This window comes from Branchiostoma floridae, chromosome 4 (genome assembly GCF_000003815.2).
Source record: "Branchiostoma floridae strain S238N-H82 chromosome 4, Bfl_VNyyK, whole genome shotgun sequence".
NCBI classification, from domain to species: Eukaryota; Metazoa; Chordata; class Leptocardii; order Amphioxiformes; family Branchiostomatidae; genus Branchiostoma; species Branchiostoma floridae.
In genome coordinates, this window is record NC_049982.1 from 5294367 (window position 1) to 5318874 (window position 24508).

At 41.2% G+C, this 24508-nt stretch overlaps 4 protein-coding genes across 4 annotated transcripts in view; 1 reads left to right on the top strand and 3 right to left on the bottom strand.

Moving 5' to 3' along the window:
* LOC118413281 (LARGE xylosyl- and glucuronyltransferase 1-like) overlaps positions 1 to 11049 on the top strand; it is a 145918-nt gene extending 134869 nt beyond the window's left edge. Inside the window, 10 exon segments of the mRNA XM_035816545.1 lie at positions 10 to 30; positions 2456 to 2554; positions 2738 to 2825; positions 3703 to 3827; positions 4394 to 4549; positions 5127 to 5233; positions 5615 to 5687; positions 6096 to 6223; positions 6818 to 6916; positions 7371 to 11049. Of these exon segments, the coding sequence (XP_035672438.1) occupies positions 10 to 30; positions 2456 to 2554; positions 2738 to 2825; positions 3703 to 3827; positions 4394 to 4549; positions 5127 to 5233; positions 5615 to 5687; positions 6096 to 6223; positions 6818 to 6916; positions 7371 to 7461 (987 nt within the window). The 3' untranslated portion in view covers positions 7462 to 11049.
* Positions 11050 to 13539: 2490 nt separating this feature from the next.
* Positions 13540 to 19053, bottom strand: LOC118414394 (zinc finger protein 16-like; the record flags this gene model as incomplete). Its single annotated transcript, XM_035818422.1, is given in 5 exon segments — positions 13540 to 15062; positions 15887 to 16034; positions 16729 to 16861; positions 17275 to 17459; positions 18767 to 19053. Coding segments are annotated over 5 exon segments (1344 nt in total). The 3' UTR covers positions 13540 to 14331.
* Positions 19054 to 22924: 3871 nt separating this feature from the next.
* LOC118412828 (gamma-butyrobetaine dioxygenase-like) lies at positions 22925 to 23684 on the bottom strand. Its single transcript, XM_035815867.1, has 2 exons — positions 23573 to 23684; positions 22925 to 23107 (listed from the first exon to the last, which is right to left on the bottom strand). Exons 1-2 carry the CDS (start codon positions 23676 to 23678, stop codon positions 22950 to 22952), a joined length of 264 nt encoding a protein of 87 aa, XP_035671760.1. The 5' UTR covers positions 23679 to 23684; the 3' UTR covers positions 22925 to 22949.
* Positions 23685 to 23730: 46 nt separating this feature from the next.
* Positions 23731 to 24508, bottom strand: part of LOC118413080 (gamma-butyrobetaine dioxygenase-like) — a 3720-nt gene continuing 2942 nt past the window's right edge. Inside the window, exons 5-6 of the mRNA XM_035816226.1 lie at positions 23998 to 24129; positions 23731 to 23739 (exon numbers count right to left, since the gene is read on the bottom strand). Coding sequence (XP_035672119.1) covers positions 23731 to 23739; positions 23998 to 24129 — 141 coding nt within the window. The remainder of the gene's footprint in view (positions 23740 to 23997; positions 24130 to 24508) is intronic.

Sequence of the window (24508 nt, forward strand, 5' to 3'; positions counted from 1 at the left end):
TCTCTCAAGGCTACCGAAACCATCGATGTGGTAAACCGTCCTTCCTTCTTCTTCTATACCTGACAGTGCTCTATCTGGTCACGTGATCAATGTTGTGGGCTGTTCCATTGAAACCGTGGGGAGGGGCAGAATAATATTTTCCCCATCCCCTAGTCTAGAGGTGTACTCTATTTGGTAAAATTTCTAACTATGTAGTTAGGTGCCCCTAGGCCTATTGTTATCAGGATTGATTTTCCTTGGCCATTAACTTTTCAAACTGCCCTCTTGCCTACCCCTCTGACATTATATTTTGAAGACACTTTGAGATTGTACATGTTTGTCAATCAACCAATCACCCGCAGGCATCAACTGCCAATGCATGTAGGGCTGTGGATAAATCTCTCCTTGAGAAATGCAAAACTAATGGAAACTTTTGAAAGTCTAAATCAAAATGGCCACAATTTGTACATCAGAAATCTATCTCTGCATGCCGTAAGGTTGGTTTTCCACTTTTCAATTTGATATGATCTAATTAAATCTATATCCCACCTGTTACATTCCTCCCCATACATGTAATTCTACACCCCAGAAATGGACTAAAATATAGCCTTACATTCCTCAAATTTCAGTAGAGTAGCCCATGTGTTGTTCTGTCCAGTGTGTCCACCACAAAGCACTAATCTATTCTCTTTCAACTATCCAATCCTTGCTTCTCTTACTAACTTGGTTTCCATGTCAAGTGACAAATATACTTCACCACAGTCTTCCCCAAACTTATAACATGTCTGTTCCAAATCCAACATCTGTTTAGAATACAAATACAAATACAGGTATGTGAATAAGAGATATTCTAGAGGCTGTTCTGCATAACAGGTGTGGTGAACACGTCACCGGAATGTACTGCGCCTGCGTGAAAAGTATAGACATGCTAAACCTTGCTAAACCCCCGGTTTACTAAAGGGCCGCATTTAAGAAAGTACGTGCGTATATAAGGGTAAACTCCCGTGTACGTTTTGCATGAAACCATGTCTCTAACATATACTGTGCAACAAGCGGGATTTCAATGCAACGTTGACCAAACCAAGCCCCAAAACACCAGGGTTCGCGCAGGCGCAGTACGTTCCGGTGACGTGCTGGTGTGGTGCTGGTGGCACTAATCACATGACTAGTCACATGACTAGTCACATGACCTCAGGTACTAGCCAATCATCAGATTCTCATTCGACTGACACATGCAGTGATCACCCTGACGAATCACATGCTCACATTCATAATTCATTCAGTGGAAGTTGCAAGAGTTCACAACTTTGCCAAGAAAAAATCTTTGCTATGTCAGGGATATTCCGTTGAAAATGTTCAAACAAGGGGTGCTCAAAATGTTTTTTTCAATGATGGCCAATAGCAGTTTGATATTATTTCTATAAAAAAAGGGGAAAGGGAATCCTAAGTATTTCTGACTCTCCCAATACAAACCATTTAAACTAAGACATTTAGAATTTCAGAAATTCAGAAATTCTTCTTATGCTGGCGATTTGGAATCAATAGAGCTTGGCTCAATGAATCCTTTTCACAAATTAAAGCACGTTCACATTTGTTTGTGAATGGTAGTTTGGAATTCTAGATACTTACAGGCTCAGTGGTGAGTGTATATTCTTCAAATTTTTTCTGCAAGTTGTGAACTCTTAAAACTTGCCCTCCACTCATCCCAAAGGACCTAAGGATACTAGTTGACAGTGTGCTGGATGATTTTCCACTCTTCACATTCAAAAACAAGCAAGTCTGGTGTGGGTTAAGGACCTACTTAGATAAATAATTACTTAGATTTAAATGTAAAGTTCATGAAGGTGAAGTTTAAGCATTGTGTTAGCATGTTCTGTGCAGCTGTGAAGTAAGTCAGTGAACTTGTACAAACAAACTATGAAGTCGCTTTGCTTACGCATTTTGACATAGGAGACAAAGCAGTCACGGAAAGAAACTAAAATCAGCAACACTGTCTAGCCAGCCTGTTGTTGTCGCCAAATTTTCAGGATGTGGCAATTTCTTTGTTTTGACACATGTTAAAACTCACAGCTTGTGCAGAAATGCTATCTTCGTGTGAACTTGGTTTCTTGAGAGTTTTGTCTGTTTAAAGGTATATAGATTTTAAGGGGTTAAGGTCATTGTTTATGTCTACAAAGAAATGTCAACTCTATCCAGCTTTACGCCATGTGGTCAACTCTCTGTAGTCCCAAATTGCTTGAGCATTAGGCTGATCCTTTGGCCCTGCCCACTTCTGAAGGAGAAAAAAAAGATTCCAACGTAGGAATGCAGCCACTCTCTTAATTCTTAAACCACAATTTTGAAGTACTTGTATATCTAGGATCAGTCTATACCCTCATGGTTTGTATGAATCAGGTTACCACAAGGTGTATAAGCTGGACTGAAAGCTCTGTATGTTATAAAAACTAAATCTTTTATGTGATTTTTCCTCCCCCAGCTGAATGCTCTAGATGAGGACGACCAGTGTTACGACTTCAGGCGTGAGCGGGTCCTGATGCACAGGACTCACCTCTACTTCCTGGACTATATGTATGAGGTGGGGAGAAACTTCGAAAAAGTTTTAAAGTTTTTTCTCTGTAAAGTATTTCTGAAAGATAAGTACATATCTAAATATGTTTAGAAAATGTTGATTTATATGATCTGTTTCTTGCTTTTTACCCTAAGATAGTCATAATGGTAAGTCACTTCCGGTTCCCATATTGTGTTGTTGTTTTTCCAGTCGGTGGATGACAATGACGTGACGCTTGTGGCCCAGCTCTCCATGGACAGACTGCAGATGTTGGAGGCTCTCTGCAGACACTGGGAAGGTCAGGCGTTATATTATTGTAGTACTTGTTAGGCTTAGAAAGCTCAGACTCAGTCTGACTCACTTCATGAAGTTATTCCTTAAAAAAGGCAAAAAATTATTTTGCATGTAGATGCCGTACACAGAAGCACAATTTCAAGGCTTTTGCAACTAAGCTGAAATAGTACTGTCAAACCCCTTGGCGGAAATGCAGAAACCTCTTCACCAAGAATAAATGAATGAATGAAGACCTTTATTGTACGTTTTTGCTTTCTAACAAGCTAAGTGCAGGTCAAGGTGAATAGGATACATCTAGTGATTCTAAGTACAATTTGAGATAAAAAAACCTGCCACAAAAATTTAGGTTCCGTCTTCTGCCCAACTACCCCCTTGTTTCAACTGCAAACCAAAACAAACATTTCCCTCTGTATATACAGTAATAATATTATACTTAAAAGTCAAGCTATCTTTCCACTTCCAATCAAGCAACAAATGTAGGGGAAACTTTGACTGGTTTTATAACTTTGCCCAACACTCACTCACACTCACTATCCATGGTTAGATTATACTGCTGCTGGGTTCCCTGACGCAGGGGTAGGCAGCAGTCGGCCAGTCTTCACACTCCGCTTCCATTTGGATCTGTCCAGTGGGTCGACCCCTGTCAGACCGCACTCCTTCAAGTCCCTGCTGACACAGTCCCTCCAGGTTTTTCTAGGTCTACCACGACCTCTGTTGCCAGTCACTTTCAGTTTGGTGATCTTATTGATGCAGTCACTAGATCTTTCAACGTGCCCAAACCACCTAAGGCGGCGGGACTGCAGCACTGAGATGATGTCCAGAATACCAAGTTTATCAAGTAAGCTAGATGACCTGGTTTTTATGCTGTTCACCTTCCTCAGGTCCTATCAGCCTGGCTCTGTACATGTCTGATGCGGAGGCCCAGCAGTTCCTGCGCTATGCACTCGGCTCTGAAACACTCATGCAGAGGAAGAACGTGGGATACCACATCGTCTACAAGGAAGGGGTGAGTTGATGATTAGCCATTCTTCAAGCACCAGAGTCATCAACCCAAGTTTGGGATATTCAAAAATCCTCACTGGATAGCTTTTAACAATGGTTGCAACTAGATGTGCAGCGATTAGGGATAACGAGTCGATCTCTGTGATGTGATCAGCTGCTGCCGCATTAAATGCCTCCAAAGATACAGGAACGACTGTGTTAGGCTGAAAGGCAGCCATACAGTAACTGTTACAGATACAAATACATATAGAAAGGTCAAAGTAATGGTTGGTTTAGCTTGTAGCTTTAGAAAGTGGAAGAATTATGAACATTGACTCAACTCGACGGATGGTGCTTTTAGATATTGAAAATACGGTAGCTTGATATTGAAAATATTGCAGTCTTATTGCCCCTTAATACAATTTAACTTTTTAGATACAACTGCATTATACACATGTAGGTTACCCTGCAGAAAAGGGTGACCTAGCATAAAATTAGAAGAAAGTTAAGTGTAGTGAAGGAAAGTATTTGCAAAGGTTTGTGTTACCTTGCTGGTGTCAATCTTAAAACAATCTGTGTCTTTCTCCCCAGCAATTCTACCCTGTGAACCTACTGAGGAACATTGCCCTACAGCAGGTCAATACTCCCTACGTGTTCCTGATGGACATAGACTTTCTCCCAATGTACAACCTCTATCCTTACCTGAAGAAAACTGTGGGGATGATGGACATGAGGAGGCAGAAGAAGGTGAGGAGAATGTCAATAATGATGGATTCTTTTATTTTGATTATATTACCTGCCCAAAAATAGTAAAGCATGTGGTATACATAGCCCTGAGGTTATACTCAAGGTCCTTTCAGGGGCATGGTCATGTGGACGTGTTTCTCGTTTAAGAGCAAGTTTTCACAGTTGGTTTTGAAATAGAACTGTGCAACAATTGGAAACCAAACAGGCAAATTAGTCCAAGAAAGAGATCTGACATAGACTGACAGTGGTCTGAGATATAACTTCGGAGAACAATGCCTACTCCAGAGAGAACTGCAGTGTACTCTCCTGTCCGATTGAGTACTCAGAGATATTTATTGCTCTACTCTGAGTGATACATATTATTTCTATTCATTTGATAATACATAAGACTGCAGTGATTACCACAGGCTGAGAACCTACTATCCCTGTAATGTGAAATTTTGTCTCAATACCATTTCATGTACATTTTGTGTATTGTTGATTGATAAGGGTGGCTTTCTTTGATCTGGAATAAGCAAAACTAGTTAATGAACTATTGCAATGATGTATGACAACTCATAATATTTGCCCTCCCCAGGCCTTGGTGGTCCCAGCGTTTGAAACCCTGCGGTATCGGCTGTCCTTCCCCAAGTCTAAGGCAGAGCTGCTGTCTATGTTGGACATGGGAACTCTCTACACTTTCAGGTATGAAAAAGCCATCCGCTTTATCATCTGTTGTTCCTGTTGGGTGAGAGGTACTTGTACGCAGATGTGGAGGCTTGATGGTACTGTATCCTGCCAGCAGCCTCTATTCTTATGGTTGGCACTGTGTACATGAAAGTTTAAGACAAAAGATCTTCCTTATTATGAACAAAGTATCAGCCTATCCAATATTCTTTGGCCAATTTCAACTAGAAGAGGTTTAAACAATATACTTGTAAAAATTGCTGGATTTGAACTCAGAAGTGTGTCACTTGTCAGCTACTAATGTTCAATTTTAGAAAAATGTTTAGAAACTGTCATTTCAGTGAACTTTTTTTTCGTTCTACAACTGGTTTCTAACATTTGCAAAAACTGTCCCCACAGATACCATGTGTGGCAGAAGGGCCATGCCCCCACAAACTATGCCAAGTGGAGAACAGCAACCACACCATACAGGGTAAAGTATATAGCAATTCAAGTTTAAAGACTATATAGTTTTGAGTCCACTGTAGACTGCAATGTAGAAGATAAAGCCCCAAGATATTGGACAATTCTGTACTAAGTTATTAGGAAATGGTACTCTTTTCATTTTTAATTTGTGCTAATAACGACCTCTGCATATGCACATGGACCATTTGGCCAGTGTGGTCAATATTCGGCGGTGCCTCAGATGATTATTCCACTGACCCACACACACACTCACAAGCATTACAAACCCAGTCTACTGCATGTGTACTAGTGTATTGTGTCCATTGACTGGTCACCATAGACTGGCTTGACTGACAGTGTATACATACATGCAAGCTTTTAACTTCAAGTAGATTGACCTTTTCCCCACATTAAACTGTGACGATCCCCCCCCAAGGTGAATTGGGAGCCTGACTTCGAGCCGTACATCGTGGTGCGTAAGGACCAGCTGCCGGAGTACGACACCAGGTTTGTGGGGTTTGGCTGGAACAAAGTCTCACACATCATGGAGCTGGACGCACAGGGGTGAGACAACTCTTTCTTTCATCAGTTGTTACCTCCGCCAAGAAGGTTACATTTTGGGTAGCGTTTGTGTGTGCACGTGTGTGTGTGTTTGTAGAAGACCAGCATAACTTAAGAATGCCTCGATGGATTGTGATTGTATTGAGATTTGGTATGTGGGTAGGTCTTGATGAGACCTCGAAATGATAAGATTTTGGGGCCCCTATCAGTTTGTTATTGTACTGCACCAGAACTTCCTGGTTTCAAATTTCTCATTGTCGGCATCAAAGTCCATGTTGAAGATACCCAAAAGCTTGGCTAAGCTTGGTAGTTTGGAATTGCAAGCTTGCTAGTTTGGAATAGATTAACAGTTATAAACTTAAGATATTTTGACTTGGTGGTAGAAACAGTGGTAGTCTTTCCTATTGTACTAGGAGGACACAGCTTCGAATGTGGCAAGGAATTGAGAAGACACAGTGGAATTCACAGAGTTAATTTGATGCAGTTCAGTTTCAGTCATTATGAAACAGTGACCTCTTTAAGAGTTTGAAATATACTTAGTCAAGAAGAGATAATTGCTTAGTATTGATATTGATTTATGTGTGATCCCCCGGTCAGGTACGAGTTCATCATCCTGCCCAACGCCTTCATCATCCACATGCCGCACGCCCCCAGCTTCGACATCGCCAAGTTCAGGTCCAGCGAGCAGTACAGAACGTAAGTCCCAGTTTTCACATAATTTTCCTTTCAGACACAGATTTTAGGCCTTTACAAACTTTCCTACAACTATAACTTACCTTGCTTCAATAACTTTGCTGTCACATTTAGGAACACATCATTTTTAACAGTGCTAAGATTGCAAATTCAATGTAGTATTTGCCATTCTAATGTAATACTAATACTGTATGTTAAATAAATGCAAATGCCTAGTATGTACTCATATACATATCAATCAAGCAAATGTTTGCTTGCATCATAAGTTGATGCGTGGTGGCTACAGACAGTTCAGACAGTTCTCACCATGTTGTTCTGCACTGGGCATAGACCAATTGGATCTGGAGACACCCAGCCCGTGGAATGTGTTGAAGACCTGATCTTCCCATCTCCCTCTTGGGCAGCCTCTGCACATTCCGTATCTGTGTATCTGAAAAAACTTCATTTCCATTTTCAGGTGTCTGAAGGTGCTAAAGGATGAATTCCAAAAAGACTTGCAACGAAAGTACGGCTTCTCCGCCAACAAATACGTGGCCAACGACAGGTGATGATGGTGATGGCCGGGAGGCCGGCCGTTTCCATAGTAACCTAGCCACGCCCCTCATCATCCCCATCCAGTGCTGGACCACTGCTTCTGCCTGCTGATGTCACCCAGCCTTGTTTCTCCTGCCACGAAATCAGGCCACTTAGAAGGAGCCATTGTTTAGCCTACACTGTAACTCAAGTCCTTTTTTCGCGGGTAACCCACATCCGTTGTTTGAAAAAAAAAACGGATATCAAAATGTTCCAGTTTTAAACCACCGTTCATCGACATGATATCCAGAAATAACCTGGTTTTTTTTTTAAACAAAGCGGACATAAGTTACCCTATGGATAAAGGTGAATTGACGTTACATGTTAGTATAAAATTTTCATGATGAGTTGTTTAAATACAAAATGTGTTCTCTGACTCAAAGATTGGTCTCACCACCAGAATTTTTGGCTACATTCTATTTTCTGATGTGTTTTTTTGTGTTTTGGAACAGAAGACATTTTGGAATTTAAAAACATCATATTAAGCAAGCAAAGTGATGAATATTGCAATTCTGAAACACAAACTGTATGACAAGCTCTTTGGAGGCTAACATGCCCAGTGTATTAATAACACTGTCTAAAGTGATTTCCCCAAAAAATTGGCACTGAAATGCATTACGGGTCACAGTCCAAGGATATTTAGAATTTCTTAGGAACAGTGGCTAGCCAGAGGTCATAAAAATGCAGGCACACCCCCTAGAGCTTATTAACACAATGTCATACATATAGATGTCATTAGATGGTAAAGGTCAAGTTCAAAATGTGAGCAGATGACATTCAGTGCTCTGGAATTAGTTGTCATCTTAGGAAGAGTGTTATGATTGACAAAGGCCGTTCCTGTTAAACAAGGCTAATGCTGCAATGCAAGCTGCTGTTTTTCAACTCTGTAAATAATGAGAAACTAAGACTTAGATCACGACAAAACTTCTTGGTCTATAGAATGTTAAATGCACTCAATAGCAATAGAGGTCTGTGTTTCAGTGGATATGATCAATAATATTAGGATTTGGGAAAATGTGAACAATTCATGGGCAGAATGTTGCAAAATGTGGAAAGAAAATCTCCAAATTCAGTTTTGTTAAGTTGAGTTGGTCATCACAAATAAACCAGGCAGTGATGTTACAATAGTTTTGTATGGACAAAGTGCCAGGTACTTTTAAGATACAGTATTGAGAAAAGCCCATGTTTGAACATTGAGAAATATCTGGCTCATTTCAGTCTGCTGTTTGCCTATCCCGGGCTTCTCATATGACAATCAGGCTCATTTCAGTTCCATCTCTGTAGGCATTGACTTTGTAAATAGTTTTTTTCTTTGTCACCGCATTTGAGGCGTGTACTTAATTCTGTGCCAAAGATCGTTTTGTTGTCAGATAGATATTGTAACAGTATTCTCACTATATGTACTTTCAAGTGAAGACACAACTTTGTTTTCTCCCTTTTTTTGTCATATTGACATACGTCAGTTAAAAGTAATTGGTGATGCACAGACCAAGATAGCACCAAATCCAGTCTGAAACTTGGAAATATTTGTTTGGACTAAAAAATCAGAAAATGTATCAACATTTCAAATTGTTAACTTGGTAGCTTTCTAATTTAGATTCATCATCCCTACTTTCAGATTCTTCGATTCAAGATGATGTCGGTAACAGTTGCTTTCAGATTATTGTACAAAAAAAGCTCTTTAAACGGGGATGTGTCTTTATAAGAAAGTACTATAGATTGTAAAATATAGAGAAACTTTTGAGTAGTTATTATAGAGGTGCCAAATTTTGTGAATTATATATATACTAGGTTGTGTAGTGTTCTTTGTCGAAAGTTACAATTTTTGATAGAATTAGTTGTTGTAATTGTCTTCCATTGTTTATTTTGTACAAGTGTCAGGACTTTGATGTCTAGTGTATTCTGGGTTACTGAATTGTTTTGAAAACCACTTTCTCCTGGTATGTTTTGTGTGTCAGAGAACAATGTTTGCTCCCCTTAAAAATTTGCAAAGTTTGCCTGTTGGCTAAATTTTGACTTTTGCTCTTTGCTGTGCAAGTGATGTGACCACCCCTTATTTTGAAATGGCACGTACCATGCCCTCTTGTTCATACTATCATTTTCTTGAGATTGGACTAGTCTAAAGCAGCAATCGGTTAAACTAGTATCAGCTCCAGTGATGAATTTTGATGATGACAAAATCTTAAGACGAAAAAGTATCTTGAGTCAAGGGCCAAGAAAGATGGAAAGAAATGCTTCCACTCAATAACCATTTTGTTCTTGCAGTAAGCATTTATGGAAAAATAGTAAGACAAGCTGGGATCAACAATACAAGTCTTAGAAATCAAGCTGCTTTCATGAAAAGATAAAAAGACGCCTTGCAAAGTCATAGTTCAAGGCCAAACTGAAAAGATCACGACAAGGGGACCAATCTGATTTCTGCATGCTATATAAGGTAATTCAAGAGATAAATGACCATATTAGGTAGGACTCCTATGGGAGATGGGAATGTGGTCCTGTAAATAGACATCAGCTATCTCTTTTACAAAGAGAATTTAGAAATACAATGTATCTACAACATGTGTTAACATTAGATTTCCGCTAGATGTGCACGAACTATGTTGGATTTCCTGTACCACAGATCTTCTATTCTAAGCGCTGCTGGGAGAAATAGTCTGTGGCTGTAATCTCCAAGCAGATGGGTGGAAAGATGTTGGCTTTCTCAAACTTCTTGGTTGGCAGACAGAAATCAGGGGAAGTTGATTCGTTGAATTTTGTTTTTGGTCCCAAAATCAACTTGGTGATTAGATGGCTCTGCTGTCTGATGCTGTGCCACATTTTGTCAAGGATGGTGGCTGTGGCAGTGGAATACAGTGCCTGTACTTTGTGTCCAAGTAGAGGCCAGATTGAGCATTCTGTTCATGTGCCCAAAAGAACATTCAGCAGCTTGTTTTGGGTCCTATTTGAGGACAAACATTGGGTGCCAGCCTTTTTAACTCTTCTCCACTCTCTAGCTTGGTAGCTTCCCTTTGGAAGATGACTTACGACTGAGAGAGAAAAGCTAAAAGGCTGGCACCTCGGCTTGACAAACATTTTCTGTGGGCTCAAACTACTTGCACTTTTTTACACTACTTAAGACACACTTTTGTAGCCTGGGTACCATCCTATTTCTACCAGGGCTCCTTACACTCACTTCCCTAAAAAAAATTTTTAGGGGTAGCGAGTATAAGGAGCCCCGGTAGAATACGGATGGTACTCAGGCTAACACTTTTGACCACACAATCATATGGAGCTTTGAAGGTTACAAGTAATGCATAGTGGGAACATTATGGACATAATAAGAGATGCTTACTTGCACTAGGGACAAAAAGTGATACATGATTGTAAGTATATCTCATAGTTCAGACAGTTTCATCTGCAATAGTTACTACTAGACACGTGTTGTTAGGTTTGAGAGTCTATTTTTGTAAACAATGTAGATAATCTGTACAGTCACCCTGCACTGACGAATGGAGGCGAACCCTACCCTACCATAGACTGATTTTGTATGAAGCTGGAAGACAAATAAAATGATGGAAATTTTATGTGTGATTTGTCTGTCATCTTTTTGTTAGTACTATTGTAGACAGTATATGTAGTCACACCCAAGTATTTTGAGTAGTCTCTTGTTTCGACATCGGTTACCTACCTACCTACCTAGTCCCTTGACCTCCAGGTCGTTGGGGAGACAAGGTAGCCATGAAGATGGAGAGTTGTCTCCAGGCCCTTCTGTCTTCAGCTACAGCCAGACAGAAGTTACTGTCTAATCATCGGCTGTATGTCTCCTGAGCTTCTAGCATGTATTTGTAACTAGCCTTCAGCTGCAGGCATGAACTGGCCACTTCTAAAGTCATATCCAGTTGCTTGAGTAATTGCTATTTGGAATATCTTATTACCTGGATGTCTACTCTTCATTGAGGAAACTGTGTACAGTATCTAACAGTAGTGTACTTTTAAATATCAACAGAAGCTGAAAAAAAATTTCAGGATTTGCCAACATCCATATATCCAAGGAAAACAAGAAAGGCAATATGAGGAATGCATGAAACATTTATTGTGTGACTCTTGAACTTAATTTTCTAGTGCTTCTATAAATAACAACTTGGCACTTTCAAGTATCCAGTAGTGCTAAAGAGCCAAAACAACATCATAACTGGAAAGTGTTTGCAACTAAACACCTACATAATTAATTTTCCAATTGGAAAATGTCAACAACTTTATTATATATAGAGCTGGACATCTTTACCAACTCAGCTCAGTCAACTTGGCACAACACCTTGGACAACTCTGCCCAACGCCCTGAGCCTTCTGTATTTGGGTACTGGGTAGAGTTGACCAGGGTTTGGGGGCTGAGTTGGCCTGATCAGCTACAAGCGAGGTTGGTAAAGGGCCCAAGCATCCGACATCCTTATCTTAGCATACAGACTAAACGGACAGTAAAATGTGCAGGCTATTGTTGACATTCAGTAACTCCTATCACTTTTAGTTTTAGATTATCAGCCTTTATCAGTGACCTGAACTTTTTTTCGTGGCGCATGTAATTTTTTTTCAATCAGCTTATAAGCTCTTTGGTGTCAGCATATATCTATAAGCTTTGTGTCTTATTTTCAAACATTGGCTGGTGTGTTACGCCAAAGGCGTGTTAATATATATACCAGCTATATCGACATTCATGGTTTATCCTGGCTAGGCATGTACGTTACAATGAGGAGTGAGTTGTCTTTGCAGTACAAGCATGTGATTCGAGCAAAACACATTACCCTGATTTCGCATTGGAACTACCTTGCATTGCTTTGCACTTTATAATACTGCCTTGAGATTTTACAACATTTCGGCATTTACACTATAGCACTAGAACAAATCTGATATGATAAAATATATATGTGTGCCCTTTAGTAACTGTCATGTGTGGCTGACAACTTTACAGGCCTCGGCAATTAGGTGAGGAGACAAAAGTATACTTGACTGCAAACGTTTGAGCACAACATACAACAGCGGACGGATGATGCTGATGCTGACAGTATACAAACTCAAGAATAATATGTAGCACCATTACTGGTAGATAACACAAACTTTTAGAACACATCAATTTGCTGGATCCAGCTAAAATATTTCAGTAAGGTAACAAACAAGCTATATTTGTGCTATATGAATAGAAAAGCACAAAAAATTTGGCACATTTACAGCACTTTACAAAGTTGTGACATGACTAGAATAAAGTTAATGCAACAAAAAAGCTAACCTTACGTAATGATAATTTTAAGTAAACATGTTCATGTATGTGCCCTTTTTTCTCTGAATGCAAAAGAAGATGTATTCCTCAGCCCCAAGTTATTGCAAATGGGTAAGGGAAATGTGTTCAAAAGTACACATAGTTATGCAGTATGAATGAGAAGTAAACACTAGCTCAACAATTTGTGTGCAATTCTATGTATGTGAGCATATTACTCATCTACGTTTAAGATGATTTGATCTTTTGGCTATCATCACACAGACTTCAATGCTCATGAAAAGTAGACCAGCAGAAATTTGCCACTGTAAACATGAACATAGAAGAGTGGAGGTGATTGAGAACAACATTGTAACAATATAATTTTGCCATGTGATATACACATGTATCTCTGGAAAATGTCTCTAAAGAGATCTTCAACCTAATATGCAACGTCGCCCAGTAAAATGTACTCATTTAAATCGTGCATACCTGTGGTGTGTGCTGCCCTATGCAACTTTTGAACACACCGTTTTACACAGCGGCGAGTATAAGTATTGAACTAGAGAATAAGGGAGTAGATGGTATGGAAACTCTATCATCAACTCCCATTTTGCACCTTCCAAATATCAGCTGAATCAAAATGGCAACAACACATGCAGAAATACTCAGATCCACACAACAATCGTGTGAGGTCCATCAGATTCTGTATTCTCTGCAGTTTAACAGATTCAACTTTAAACATCACTACTGAAGCAGCTATATGAAATCTATGCAATATTCAATTTTAACATCTATATTTAATCTCTTTTTAAATTTTGTTCAATTTCAACATTAATTTCTAATCTCTTTTTGATTTTTTTTTTACAATGAATAAATACATATACATATAAATGGACATCTAAATATACTTATTAATAAACAACAACTATTTGTAAAGAAATATAGACTTGGTCAAACTTTCTTAAACTTAACACTGGCATAGTAAAATTGTCTTTTGATTTCTTAAAATTATTTTTCACCTGGTAAAATCTTGAGAAGATGGTTTTAAAGGATATTCTTGTCAAGATGATACAATATTGGCACTCAAAACTTTGACTATAAAACAACTTTTAGTCATTTGTAAAAAAAATAATGGAATGAACCATGAAAAGAGAAGTTACATAAAATATTTTCTCATGGTAATCTTCGTATAACGTCTTAACACGTATCTGTCTCGGAGAAGAGGTGTCCTTAACACCCAACATTGCACATTGGCCTTTCTGCACTTAGACATCACTTTCACTTTAAAATTGTTTTAACAGGGCATTTTATCTGTTTTAACTTAGTGACAGATTTTGATACCCAAAATTTCTGGTACCGTTTTCCTTTAAATGGTCTGAAATATGATGGTTACAATAAACAGTCAGACACTCTAAACACTCAGATAACAAATCTAACAAAATGTAGATTATTTTGCAGTAACTTTTTTAGCAATAAGAATTCTTTTGTCAGTAGAAGTTTTGTAACTTGTAAAACTACTTACAAACATAATAGTACATGGCAACAATAACAACATGTATGACTTGGTCAGCAAATACAGCCCTCTATCCTAAGCCCTATCATGACCCAAGTTTGATTACTTTCCCCAGGGATTGATGGACTCAAACATGTTCTCCACAGCCAACATGCTCTTGTTCTCCTGACCCCCAGGTAGAGCGATTCCTCCCTCTCCATCCACATGTCCTACCTGCTCTATTGTCTCACCTGGGATTTCCATGGCAACCCTGCCTTTGGTTACCATGGCAACCCCACCTGGGTCCAGCCCAGACAACTCTCCCCCTCCCATTCCCAACACACCTACTCCGTTGCTGGGTGGTTGCTCTGACCCCCCTTGACCTATGCCCTCAGATCCAGCTTGACCCGTGCCCTCTGACCCTACTTGACCTATAACCTCAGCTCCAACTTGACCCATGCTTTCTGACACCACTTGACCTATAACCTCAGATCCAAGTTGACCTGTGCCATCTGACCCCACTTGACCTGTGCCATCTGACCCCTGCCCTTTGTCCTCACTGTCCGCGATGCCGTGCTTGGTGGCGAGGTGTCTCCTGATGTTGATCTTCTTGATGAATCCTGCGCCGCACAGCTTGCAGAGCCAGGGGCGGTGGTTGGTGTGCTGGTAGCGGTGGTTGCGGTAGGCGGTGCTGTGGCGGAACTGCTGCCCGCAGGTCTCGCAGCGGTAGGGCTTGGCGTCGGAGTGGCGCAGCATGTGCTCCTTCAGGTGGCGCTTCTGCCGGAAGCTGTTGTCGCAGATGCTGCAGTGGAACGGCCGCTCGCCCGTGTGCAGCAGGAGGTGACGCTTCAGACCTACAGTCAGGGCATGAAAAAACTGCAATTAGACATGAAAGTTTTGCTGATTTTTTTCTTCAACTGACTAGAAAACTTTTTCATGGAGGACTTTTTCTGATGCCTCTATGGCTAACTAGCTACAATTTGATTGATGATTATGATGATGATTAAACAATCAGCAAACTGTCGTGACTGTTAGACTGGGTGCCATTCTTCCTTGCCCAATTTTATCATCCTACTACAAAGTATTCCTTCTTACCTTCCATTCTTCTCTTCAAACTTTCCTTTACCTCTAAATAAATGAAACTATCCATGTGGAGGTCAAATGCCAAGGCCCCTGATGCATAAGGAAAACTTGACTATGCATTGTTTTTCCAAATGGAGCAACAGAAGCCATACACATCTGCTATGTATAAAGCATGATTGAGACAAGAACTGTTTACTCATCAGGGGCCTTCACCTTCATTTGGCCTGCACATGGGCAGTTGGATCTTTGAAACAGCTTATTCCACTCCTGTTACTGTTATTGGGTGGGCCGAATACTCTCTCTTCACACACAAGGTCTGAATTGTGAGGAGCTTACAACAGGTGGGGCTAAATCAAAAGGGTCTGGAGCGGCTGCCAGTGTGCGCTACGTCAGCAGGTGATCTCAACACGAAGACCACTCACCTGTATGGCAGTTGAAGACTGTGACCACAAGTGTCCTAGGGACATTCCTGGTCAATCAGAATTTCATGCTAGTCAGAGCATCTGCTCCCCAGTGTAAGGGTGTCTAGTGCATCAATGTCTTATTCTTTTAAGTGCAAAGATGCACTGGATGCATGCCTAGCTAAAAGTCTCACCTGTATGGCAGGTGAACCTCTTGCTGCAGGTGGTGCAGACGTAGGGCTTCTCCCCCGTGTGGGAGTACATGTGCTCCTTGAGACGCTGCTTGTCCTTCAGCTCCTTCCCGCAGACAGGGCACTCCACCAGGCAGAGCTTGTAGTGCACCTTGGCATTAAGACAACACATCAATGCTACAACGCCGTACAGTAGAAGCCAGTTAATTGCACAACGGATAATCGCACACTTCTGTTAATTGCACAAAATCCCAAAACCCTGTGGTGGTGCGGTCCAGCTTAATAACTTTGTTGCACCATTTGGATAATCAAACGAAATGCACTGGCAAATGGGGTGTGCATTTAAGCGGCTCCTACTGTACTCATCTACAAAGCTCTGAACAACAAACTCCCACCCTACATGCGCCAGATGTTTGTCTACTGCCAAGACCAAATCACAAAAACAACCAGGCAAAGCACAAGCAATTAACTTGCTGTCCCAAAACCCCGCCGAGAAACCTTCAGAAGAGCCATCGTCTACTGGCTTCCTTTAAGAGAATCTTAAGTTAAAGTAACGGAAATGACAAAAATGAACGGACTCAAATATTGTAGCAGATCCTACTAGTATGTATTTTGTACCATGTATGTAAAAATTGAGTACTATATAGACTAATCAGACTCATTAGGACTTCAAGTGGTGTAAACTGTATCTCTATTAATAATATTATATACGTTGTCTGACCCTTGCCTCTTCCCTTATGACCTCAATGAAAGGCTTGAGGTCATGAAGAAAGAGGCAAGGGTTAGACAACGTATATAATAGAGCTACAGTTCATGAATAAACAAAGGTTCAAAGAAACAAACACCTTGTTGCAGTGCTTCTTCAGGTTGTTGTTGGCAGTGTAGGAGTGGCTGCAGAAGGGACACTCCCACTTCTGGACCTGCTGGTTGTAGTGTTCGGCATGGAGATGTCTGGTCTTCTCTTCCTGGCTGTCAAACCTAGGGGACAAGTTGGCCATGAACATAATTAACTCTGACCTGCACAGACACCACAACTCAGATCAAGTTAACACCAGGGTGACCAGACAAAACAGAACAATAGATGTCGACCAGTAGCCAGTAGACACCAAAACCATTACCTCATCCAACTTTTGAAAGACTCCATAGTCGGTCATCCTAAGAATGCAATACTATAGTCATGTATATGTTATTTATTTTACAGTCATTTTAGATAATAAGTTTTTATTAAGACAGAGCATTGTGATTTTTAAACCAGTATCATGCGCTATATATGGCCATGCAATTCAGCCTACAGCTGCAATGTGGCAACGTTCTAACATTGTATTGTACTGATTTTTTGTGTGGACAATGTCATTGTATTTATTGTGCTTGTGAATAAACCTTTGACCAACCGTGCGTGACAGATGAGACAGCGGCAGCGCTCGCCCTTCGGTGCGCTGGCGGGCAGGCCGTGCTCCTTGATGCAGTGCTTCTGCAGGTTGTTGCTGGCGGTGTAGCTGTTCTCACAGTACGGGCACTGCCACTTGTTGGTGAAGCGGTTGAAGTGCACGGTGTGGAGGTGCAAGGATTTCTCCTCCTGGGTTTGAGATTATTGAGTTTTAACACAATTAAAATTGAGATGTCCTTTATTGATTACCCCCTATATAGTAGGTCTACTCTTCCAGGGCTCAGTATAAGGACATATACAATTTACCAATGCATGAAACAGATTCACACATAAGTACAAGTAGAAGTATACGACACAAATTACAGTTGTTACAGTACGGGCACTGTGAAGCGGTCAAAGTGGACGTGTGGAAGTGCAGGGATTTCTCCTCCTGGGTTTGAGTTTATTGAGTTTTATCTCATAGCATGAAAGTTCATCTGAGTTGGTATTATGGCTAAACTAAACTTAACCTAACCAACACTAAAATTGATTGGGACCTACCCCAAATTTTCAGCCAACTCCGTCAGCCTTGTTCACAGAATGGACCCGTCTACTGTAGCTTCGAATGACGTGACGTGATGTCTGAGACACATGAGTGCAGCAGAGGGTCCATTCCGTGAACAAGGCTAAAGGAGTTGGCTGAAAATTTGGGGTAAGTCCAAATCAATTTTAGTGTCGGTTAGGTTAAGTTTAGTTTATCCAAGAGTTTTAACTCAATTAAAATTGAGATGCCCTTTATAATATTCCAGGGCTCATCAGTAAAAGGACACTATTTAAAAATGCATCAAACACACAAGCATATCATCATATGACACAAATTACAGTCAAACATGTACAAGTGACCTCCTCTAGATAAGGACTAACTGTCCCATGTGACCACTTTTTGGTGGTCCCTTAGGCCACACCAATTCAATTTCTTGGTTCACGGATTTGCTCGCTCCTGTTTTTTGGAAAAAAAATAAAAATAAAAGTTACCACTCAGCAAATTTTCACCATTAATGAAGCCATTCACCAACTTTCTGGTGTAGCAAATTGGCCTTTATATTATAAGCTCCTTAAAGTGTGGGTACAGGTGCTGTTACTGTACAATAATAGTGTTTTTGTACTTTTTTCAAGCTGAAAACTTTTTTTCTTTATGTTTTGGATTAGTCGTTACCTTTACCCCAACCATTTTACAATTTTTATTTTTATTTCGCCCTCTCGCTCCATATTTTTCATGAAAAAATCCGTGAACCAAGAAATTAAATTGGTGGTCCCTTAGATGATACATGCATTTCCCATTGACACAAGCTTTAATTTATAATCCTGTCTATAGTGGCCACCTGTTGACCAAAAGACCAAAATTTATTGGTCCCCAGGGTGGTCTTCTTGGGCAGATTTGACTGTACATACAAATGCAAACCAGATAATCATACAAATTCAGACTTAAAATTAAGAATGAAGCATTCAAGATTTACCTGATCGCGCAGGGTGATGAGACATATCCTGCATGTGCGTCTCTTGCCGAGCGGATCAGAAATCGTTGGTTCTGGAGAGCTGTTGCTGCTAGAGCTCGCGCTGGCATTGCCATCAAACTGGCCACCGGGACTCGACAGGAAGGTCATGGTGGTACTCGGTTCTTTCTTGATTCTCCTTTTTCCTCCTCCAGTTAAGGAGGCTACGTCAATCTTCAGCAGCCTTGGTTTACAATCAGCTTCCCCACCAGCAAAGTCTTGGTCCCGGGATGAGTCCTCTGACGTAGAATGCTCCCCAACACTGTCTAATGCACACTGGTCATCTGCTTGCCTTTTCGATCTTTCGTCATCACTTTGGTTCTCAACCCTGCTCCAAAAATCCCCTTTCTGTTCGTCATGCACATTTTCAGGGTCGACCCATTTTGAGATTTCTACAGTCTCCAGAGAGCAAGATGCACTGCTACTTCCCAGTTCCTTTCCTTGGTCTTCCTCTCTCTCTTCCCCATTTTCCTGTGTCTTCTTTTTCCTGACACTGTAAAGAGGTACTAGTTTTACTTTCAGTTCCTGCAGCTTGAACTTTCGTTTCCCTGGTTTACCTTGTGAAGGGTCCTTAGAATCTGTTTTGGTGACCGAATCAAAACTGCTGCCTTCTTGTGGTGAGTCCTGGCAATGCATGATCAGACCGCTGTTTTCTTCTGGTCTTAAGACGTTAGTGCTAGACTGCTTGTCATCAATTTTCTTAGCATGATCTCCTTCTTCAGCATCCTTAAGTATGGCAATCTGACCCTCTGAGGTGTTGACGAAGTTCCACGTGAAATCTTCCTTGTCTTTTTTATAGCTTCTTTCCTGCTCGCTCTTCCACATGGGAGCTTTGGCACCGAATGCAGTGAACAGGTTACGATCAGCTGAGGAGCGCATCATGGCATCCTCTGGGGAAGCATGGCTACCCTGGCTGACAGTGAACTTCTTGTAGACCGCATCACACAACTCCACGATGGCTGGAATCTCAAGGTAGCGTGCTACGTCCAGGTAGGCTGTCATGTGCTGCGTTTCCAGTTGCAGCTCTCCGGTGTACATGTAGTCTAAGATGTCCTCCACGATGTTGGCGTTCACACCGGGTAATGAGATGCTTGCGTTCTTGTTGTTGGCAGCAAACAAACTGCGGAAATACCCGCTGCAGACTGCCAAGATGGCTTTGTGACATCTAGCATGGAAAGAAAAAGATATTACAATTGATTAGACTTCAATGCCTACTTTTTTCCCATGCTGCTTAAGGAAGGGTTAAATTCAATTTCTCTCTTTAAACTCTGCCATACCAATATTCCCAGACCTCATCATGTTTTGTTTTGGTAGCCATGCTTGAATTAAAATTCTAAACAGTTGAACCCAAAAGTCTCTTTACTTGAGTTAACAATCCCTTTCAGGTTGGGCTGGAATAACCTTGCAATAGAACAATCATATGGTATTTCTAGTTTAAGATCCACTTACTATAGATATTGTCGTCATTGCAACATTTGACCCAAAAGCCTATACTCACTCACTGACACTCATTCACTCACAAGTTTATAATATCTGACATTCCCAGTAATACATGTATGTATCAACTTAATCAGACATATTTCACCATATTACATCGTCAACTTCATTTGGATTCTTTACAAGTTCGCAAAGACATAATTATTATGGTGACTACGCTTCCAAGATAAATAGGATCTCACAGGGAAAGAACAAAACAGAATGATCATGACATAAAAAAAAAGTTACCAAATGCGTGACATTCTGTTATGGGGACAATGTCAAAGCCCTGTGCTCTGATGCCTCTTTTTAAATTCTCTGTACACAAAGCTGTCACCTTATACACAAGGATTTACCTCAATGGACCTGAAGTGCAAATTCAAATACATCATGACATGTGACAATCCCTGCATGGCAGATATAGGAAAATATATCAAAGAAGGTTTGATGATTGTAAAAGCCTCCAATATCTGTAAGAAACTTATCCCATACTACAACTTCTGTATTAGTTAGATAAGCGTTAAATTATAGAACAGTAGTTATGTAGATGCCATACTTTGTACCCCGTACAATTGTTGTGCAATAAAACTATCTAAAACTATCTATGTTCCCACATCTTAAATCTAAAGGTCCAAACAGAAGGGTGTAACCAACTCCTGACCATATGCACCCTCCCTCACCTGTACGCCATTAGCCGAATTACCGTAACTGTGTGCCTTTGGAAAGATTTCAGACCATTAAGGTCATTGGGACCGACCGCTTAACGTTACATTGTCATGAATCGAAACAATTTGGGGGGGGGGGGCTTCTATTACCACTCGTTTTCATATCACAGGCCTTGGAAAATATCCTTACACAATTGAGAAAATCACAGTGCACCTGTGGATCAAAGGCATCCCACCCGGACAAAGGTGTGACCCTAGCTCACCTGTCTGTAACCCGCGTCTTTACCTCATTGTTATGTTCGGATTAAATGCCCTATTAGTAGGTCAATGACCCCGCCCCTCTGGGGTTGTGTTTACCTGTCATTCATTCATTCGAAAACACAAGACGGAAAGGGAAAGATCGGACGAATACCTGAAGTTTTTCCCCTCCACGTTGACCGTGACGTCACAGAGGATGTCTCGGCGGCGGAGCTCGTGTAGCCGCCGCAGCAGAGAGGCGCTGTGATCGGGGAAGCGGTGCGCCGCTCGCTGCGACACGTTCGATTCCGTCATGATGGCGGCCTCTCAAATCAAACGATATTTTGAACCTCGCCTCAGAATCTGACTAAATTCACGTGCCATGTGGAATCCTGCAACTTCGATTGGAAGTATAACCTACCCTGTAGCTTTAGAAAGGCTTGTCGGAAATTTCCTGACCGATCAACCCTCAGTAAAAGATTTATTCATCCTCAGCACAGCCCGGCAAATCGGCGATTTCGCCGCCATACTTGTTTTGGTTGCACGGAATACTGGGAACGAGGTCTGAGGTAAAGCATGACGTAATCAATACACATCTTGACCTTCTCTTGGTGGCAAACTCAAGGTAAAGTCACGTTTGGCGTAATAGGTGATACGTTTACATCAGTTGTTTGTCTGAATGTCAGTTTCAATGACGTATTTTAGGTGTTTTTGTCTGGCTTTCTATCTTATTAACGATGATCATTTTCTCAAGAAGGTTGGGTTTTTCCACCGGCGGAGAGTGTCAAAAACGAGGTTATCTGGTGCTAGTAACTACTAAATAAAGAACCACAAACTCGATCATTTGCACCCACATGTTCATGTTTCCCGTGCTTCTCAGTTACGGTTGTCTTATACTAGTAACATTATCGTCTAACATAATATTAAGACCCCGTTTGTTTAGTGCAGCGCCAAACATTTATAATTCTATGTGGATGCCATCATTTGGAACTCCAAAACTGATGCAAGAGTGAAAAGCAATAATAAGTTAACGTTAACTTCACTATGAAATTTAATGTTAAGTGGTCAATGAATATATATGACACAGAGTGTGGCATGCCGAATAATAGATTCTTGTTCTTTTCATCCACATCTTCTTCGACTTTGATTTTTTTTGTGTGTGTTATACGACATTGGAATGAATCTGTTGTCGTTTTTTTTTTTCAATTTACCGCAAACAATTGCTCATTTCACAGCTGCTTTGTACGATTTACAATATGACGTAAAACCTTTTTTTTTTCTTTTGGAAACGGACAAAAATGATGCGCGCGCCCGTGTCATCCATACTAGATAGAATCATCGTGGCCTTATCTATAACGTTATGCTGCTATACTAATGTAGGCCTTTATAACGTCTCATTGATAATAATGTGATAGTTAACTAACGTTGCATGTACATGTACTTCTAATTGCAAACTTATGACCGACGTTATTTCATTAATTTCACCGTATATACTTGGCCTCAGCGTTAATATATACTTGGAACTGTATTTTTCACTAAGTGTTTGTCTGTGTGTTCGTCAACAAGATAACTCAAAAACGGCTGGATAACTCGGTTTCATACTTGGTGTAATTTGGTAGTGTGTGACAAAAACTGGAAATAAATAGATTTTGTGCCCCTAGTAGCGGTCTCCTAGCAGCTTTCTTTGGCACTGCAGCGGAACTTCCGGGTCTGATATCTCGTATTCTGAACAAGCTTTTGATTTTGGGCCCCCTAGCGACTAGTTGTGATTACTCCAGGATGCCCAGCTCTGCCTGCAGCACGCGCATGCGCGAGTAGACCTCGTCCCAGTCCAGGAACCCTCCCTGCAGGTGCCTGGTGCCACCAGTCGCGCTGAAGGCCGATCGGCCGTGCAGGACCCGTCTGTTGTCCAGGGCGAACATCTCTCCTGCAAGGACAAACAACGGAGCATTCTCTTAGCCTCTACCAGACTCCACTTGTCGCTAGAAAACTGATAGAAATGACACAGATAACAGACAAGATGAGTTTATAATAACCGCGCTGAAGGCCGAGCGGCCGTGCAGAACCCGCCTGTTGTCCAGGGCCAGGGGGAACATCTCTCCCTCAAGGACAAACTACAGGGAATGGTACATTCTCCTACGCATAGCTACTCTCCAATTATAGGCAAAGGTTCAGCTCCGGCAGTTTGTTGACGTGTTTTCAGGCGTCTTTGTCAGGCTTTCTATTTTACACGGTTCGATGTGAGATTCGCTCCTGACTTTACACGAAATAGAGGGGAACAGCCCTATGTCCCGACACCCATACATTCCGTCACCTCTATTTTAGGGCTATACATCATGACGTGCCAGTGTAACCTAGCAGACCTCTCACGTAGCTCCTCTTGTTGTCTCACCTGGCTTCATTTTAAGCTGCACAAGGTTCTCCTGGCGGTACAAGATGGCATTGAAGGCCTTCATGGCTCGGTAGAACGGCCTGATCTGGTCCAGGGGCAGGTCCATGGCGGACTCACGAAACATCGTCAAGTATTCGACGCGCTTTACCTCACCCTCATCATCTGTGCTGGATTCAACAACATGGAACACTCAGCTACTAGTAACAGACATCACACAATGAATTAAGTTCAGTAAAGAAAGTATCGGTGATTACAACACAGATGAGCTTCTAGTAATACAAGCAAACTCATAACAATAAATAAAATAAATAAGGTAGAAAATGGAATTTGCATGTCAATGATGTATAAACAAAGCAATACCTGATGATGCGGCATCTGTTTCTGAAGTGGGACCTGTCTTTCCGCCTCCTATGGAGATAAGTGACCTTGAAGGTGTTGAGGAGTCGGAAGGCCTCTGGATTCTCTTCCCGCAGCTGGCAGGCGGCGTGGAAACCATCCGCAAGGTGACTCGTGCCCCCCTCCCCCTCGGTCTGCTGAATGAAGTGCTGCATCTGGACCTGTTGGACGACAGCCAAAGCCGAATGTTCGTTTGTTTCTGCAGCTGGTAGCATGGGCCTCAAGATACATTTCCAAGTTACTTTCGCGGCTCAACGTTTGCGTGCAACCATGGACGTTTGTTGTAATTTGGTGCTAAGTCATCATTGTACACAGAGCCTCGCCCGCGGCCTATTCAATATTAAATATGCAACATTCACATGCACAATATGTAATATGCAATATGCCAATACAAAGTACAATATACATTGGGGAGGCTCTGCGATGTGTCAAATTGCAATCATTCGTCCGTTACTAAAAATATTAGCCGATGCAAAGAAAATATAAGCCCATAAAAAAATAAAAAAGGCGAGGATGGGAGCGGAGGTTAGAAGTCATTAC

What these genes read in the sequence shown, in the direction of transcription:
- LOC118412828 (XM_035815867.1), bottom strand. Translation starts at nt 23,678, where the DNA reads ATGGACCTGCCCCTGGACCAGATCAGGCCGTTCTACCGAGCCATGAAG. An exon ending in GCAGCTTAAAATGAAGCCAG is followed by an intron (nt 23,108 to 23,572) that starts GTGAGACAACAA and finishes TTGTCCTTGCAG; the next exon opens with GAGAGATGTTCGCCCTGGAC.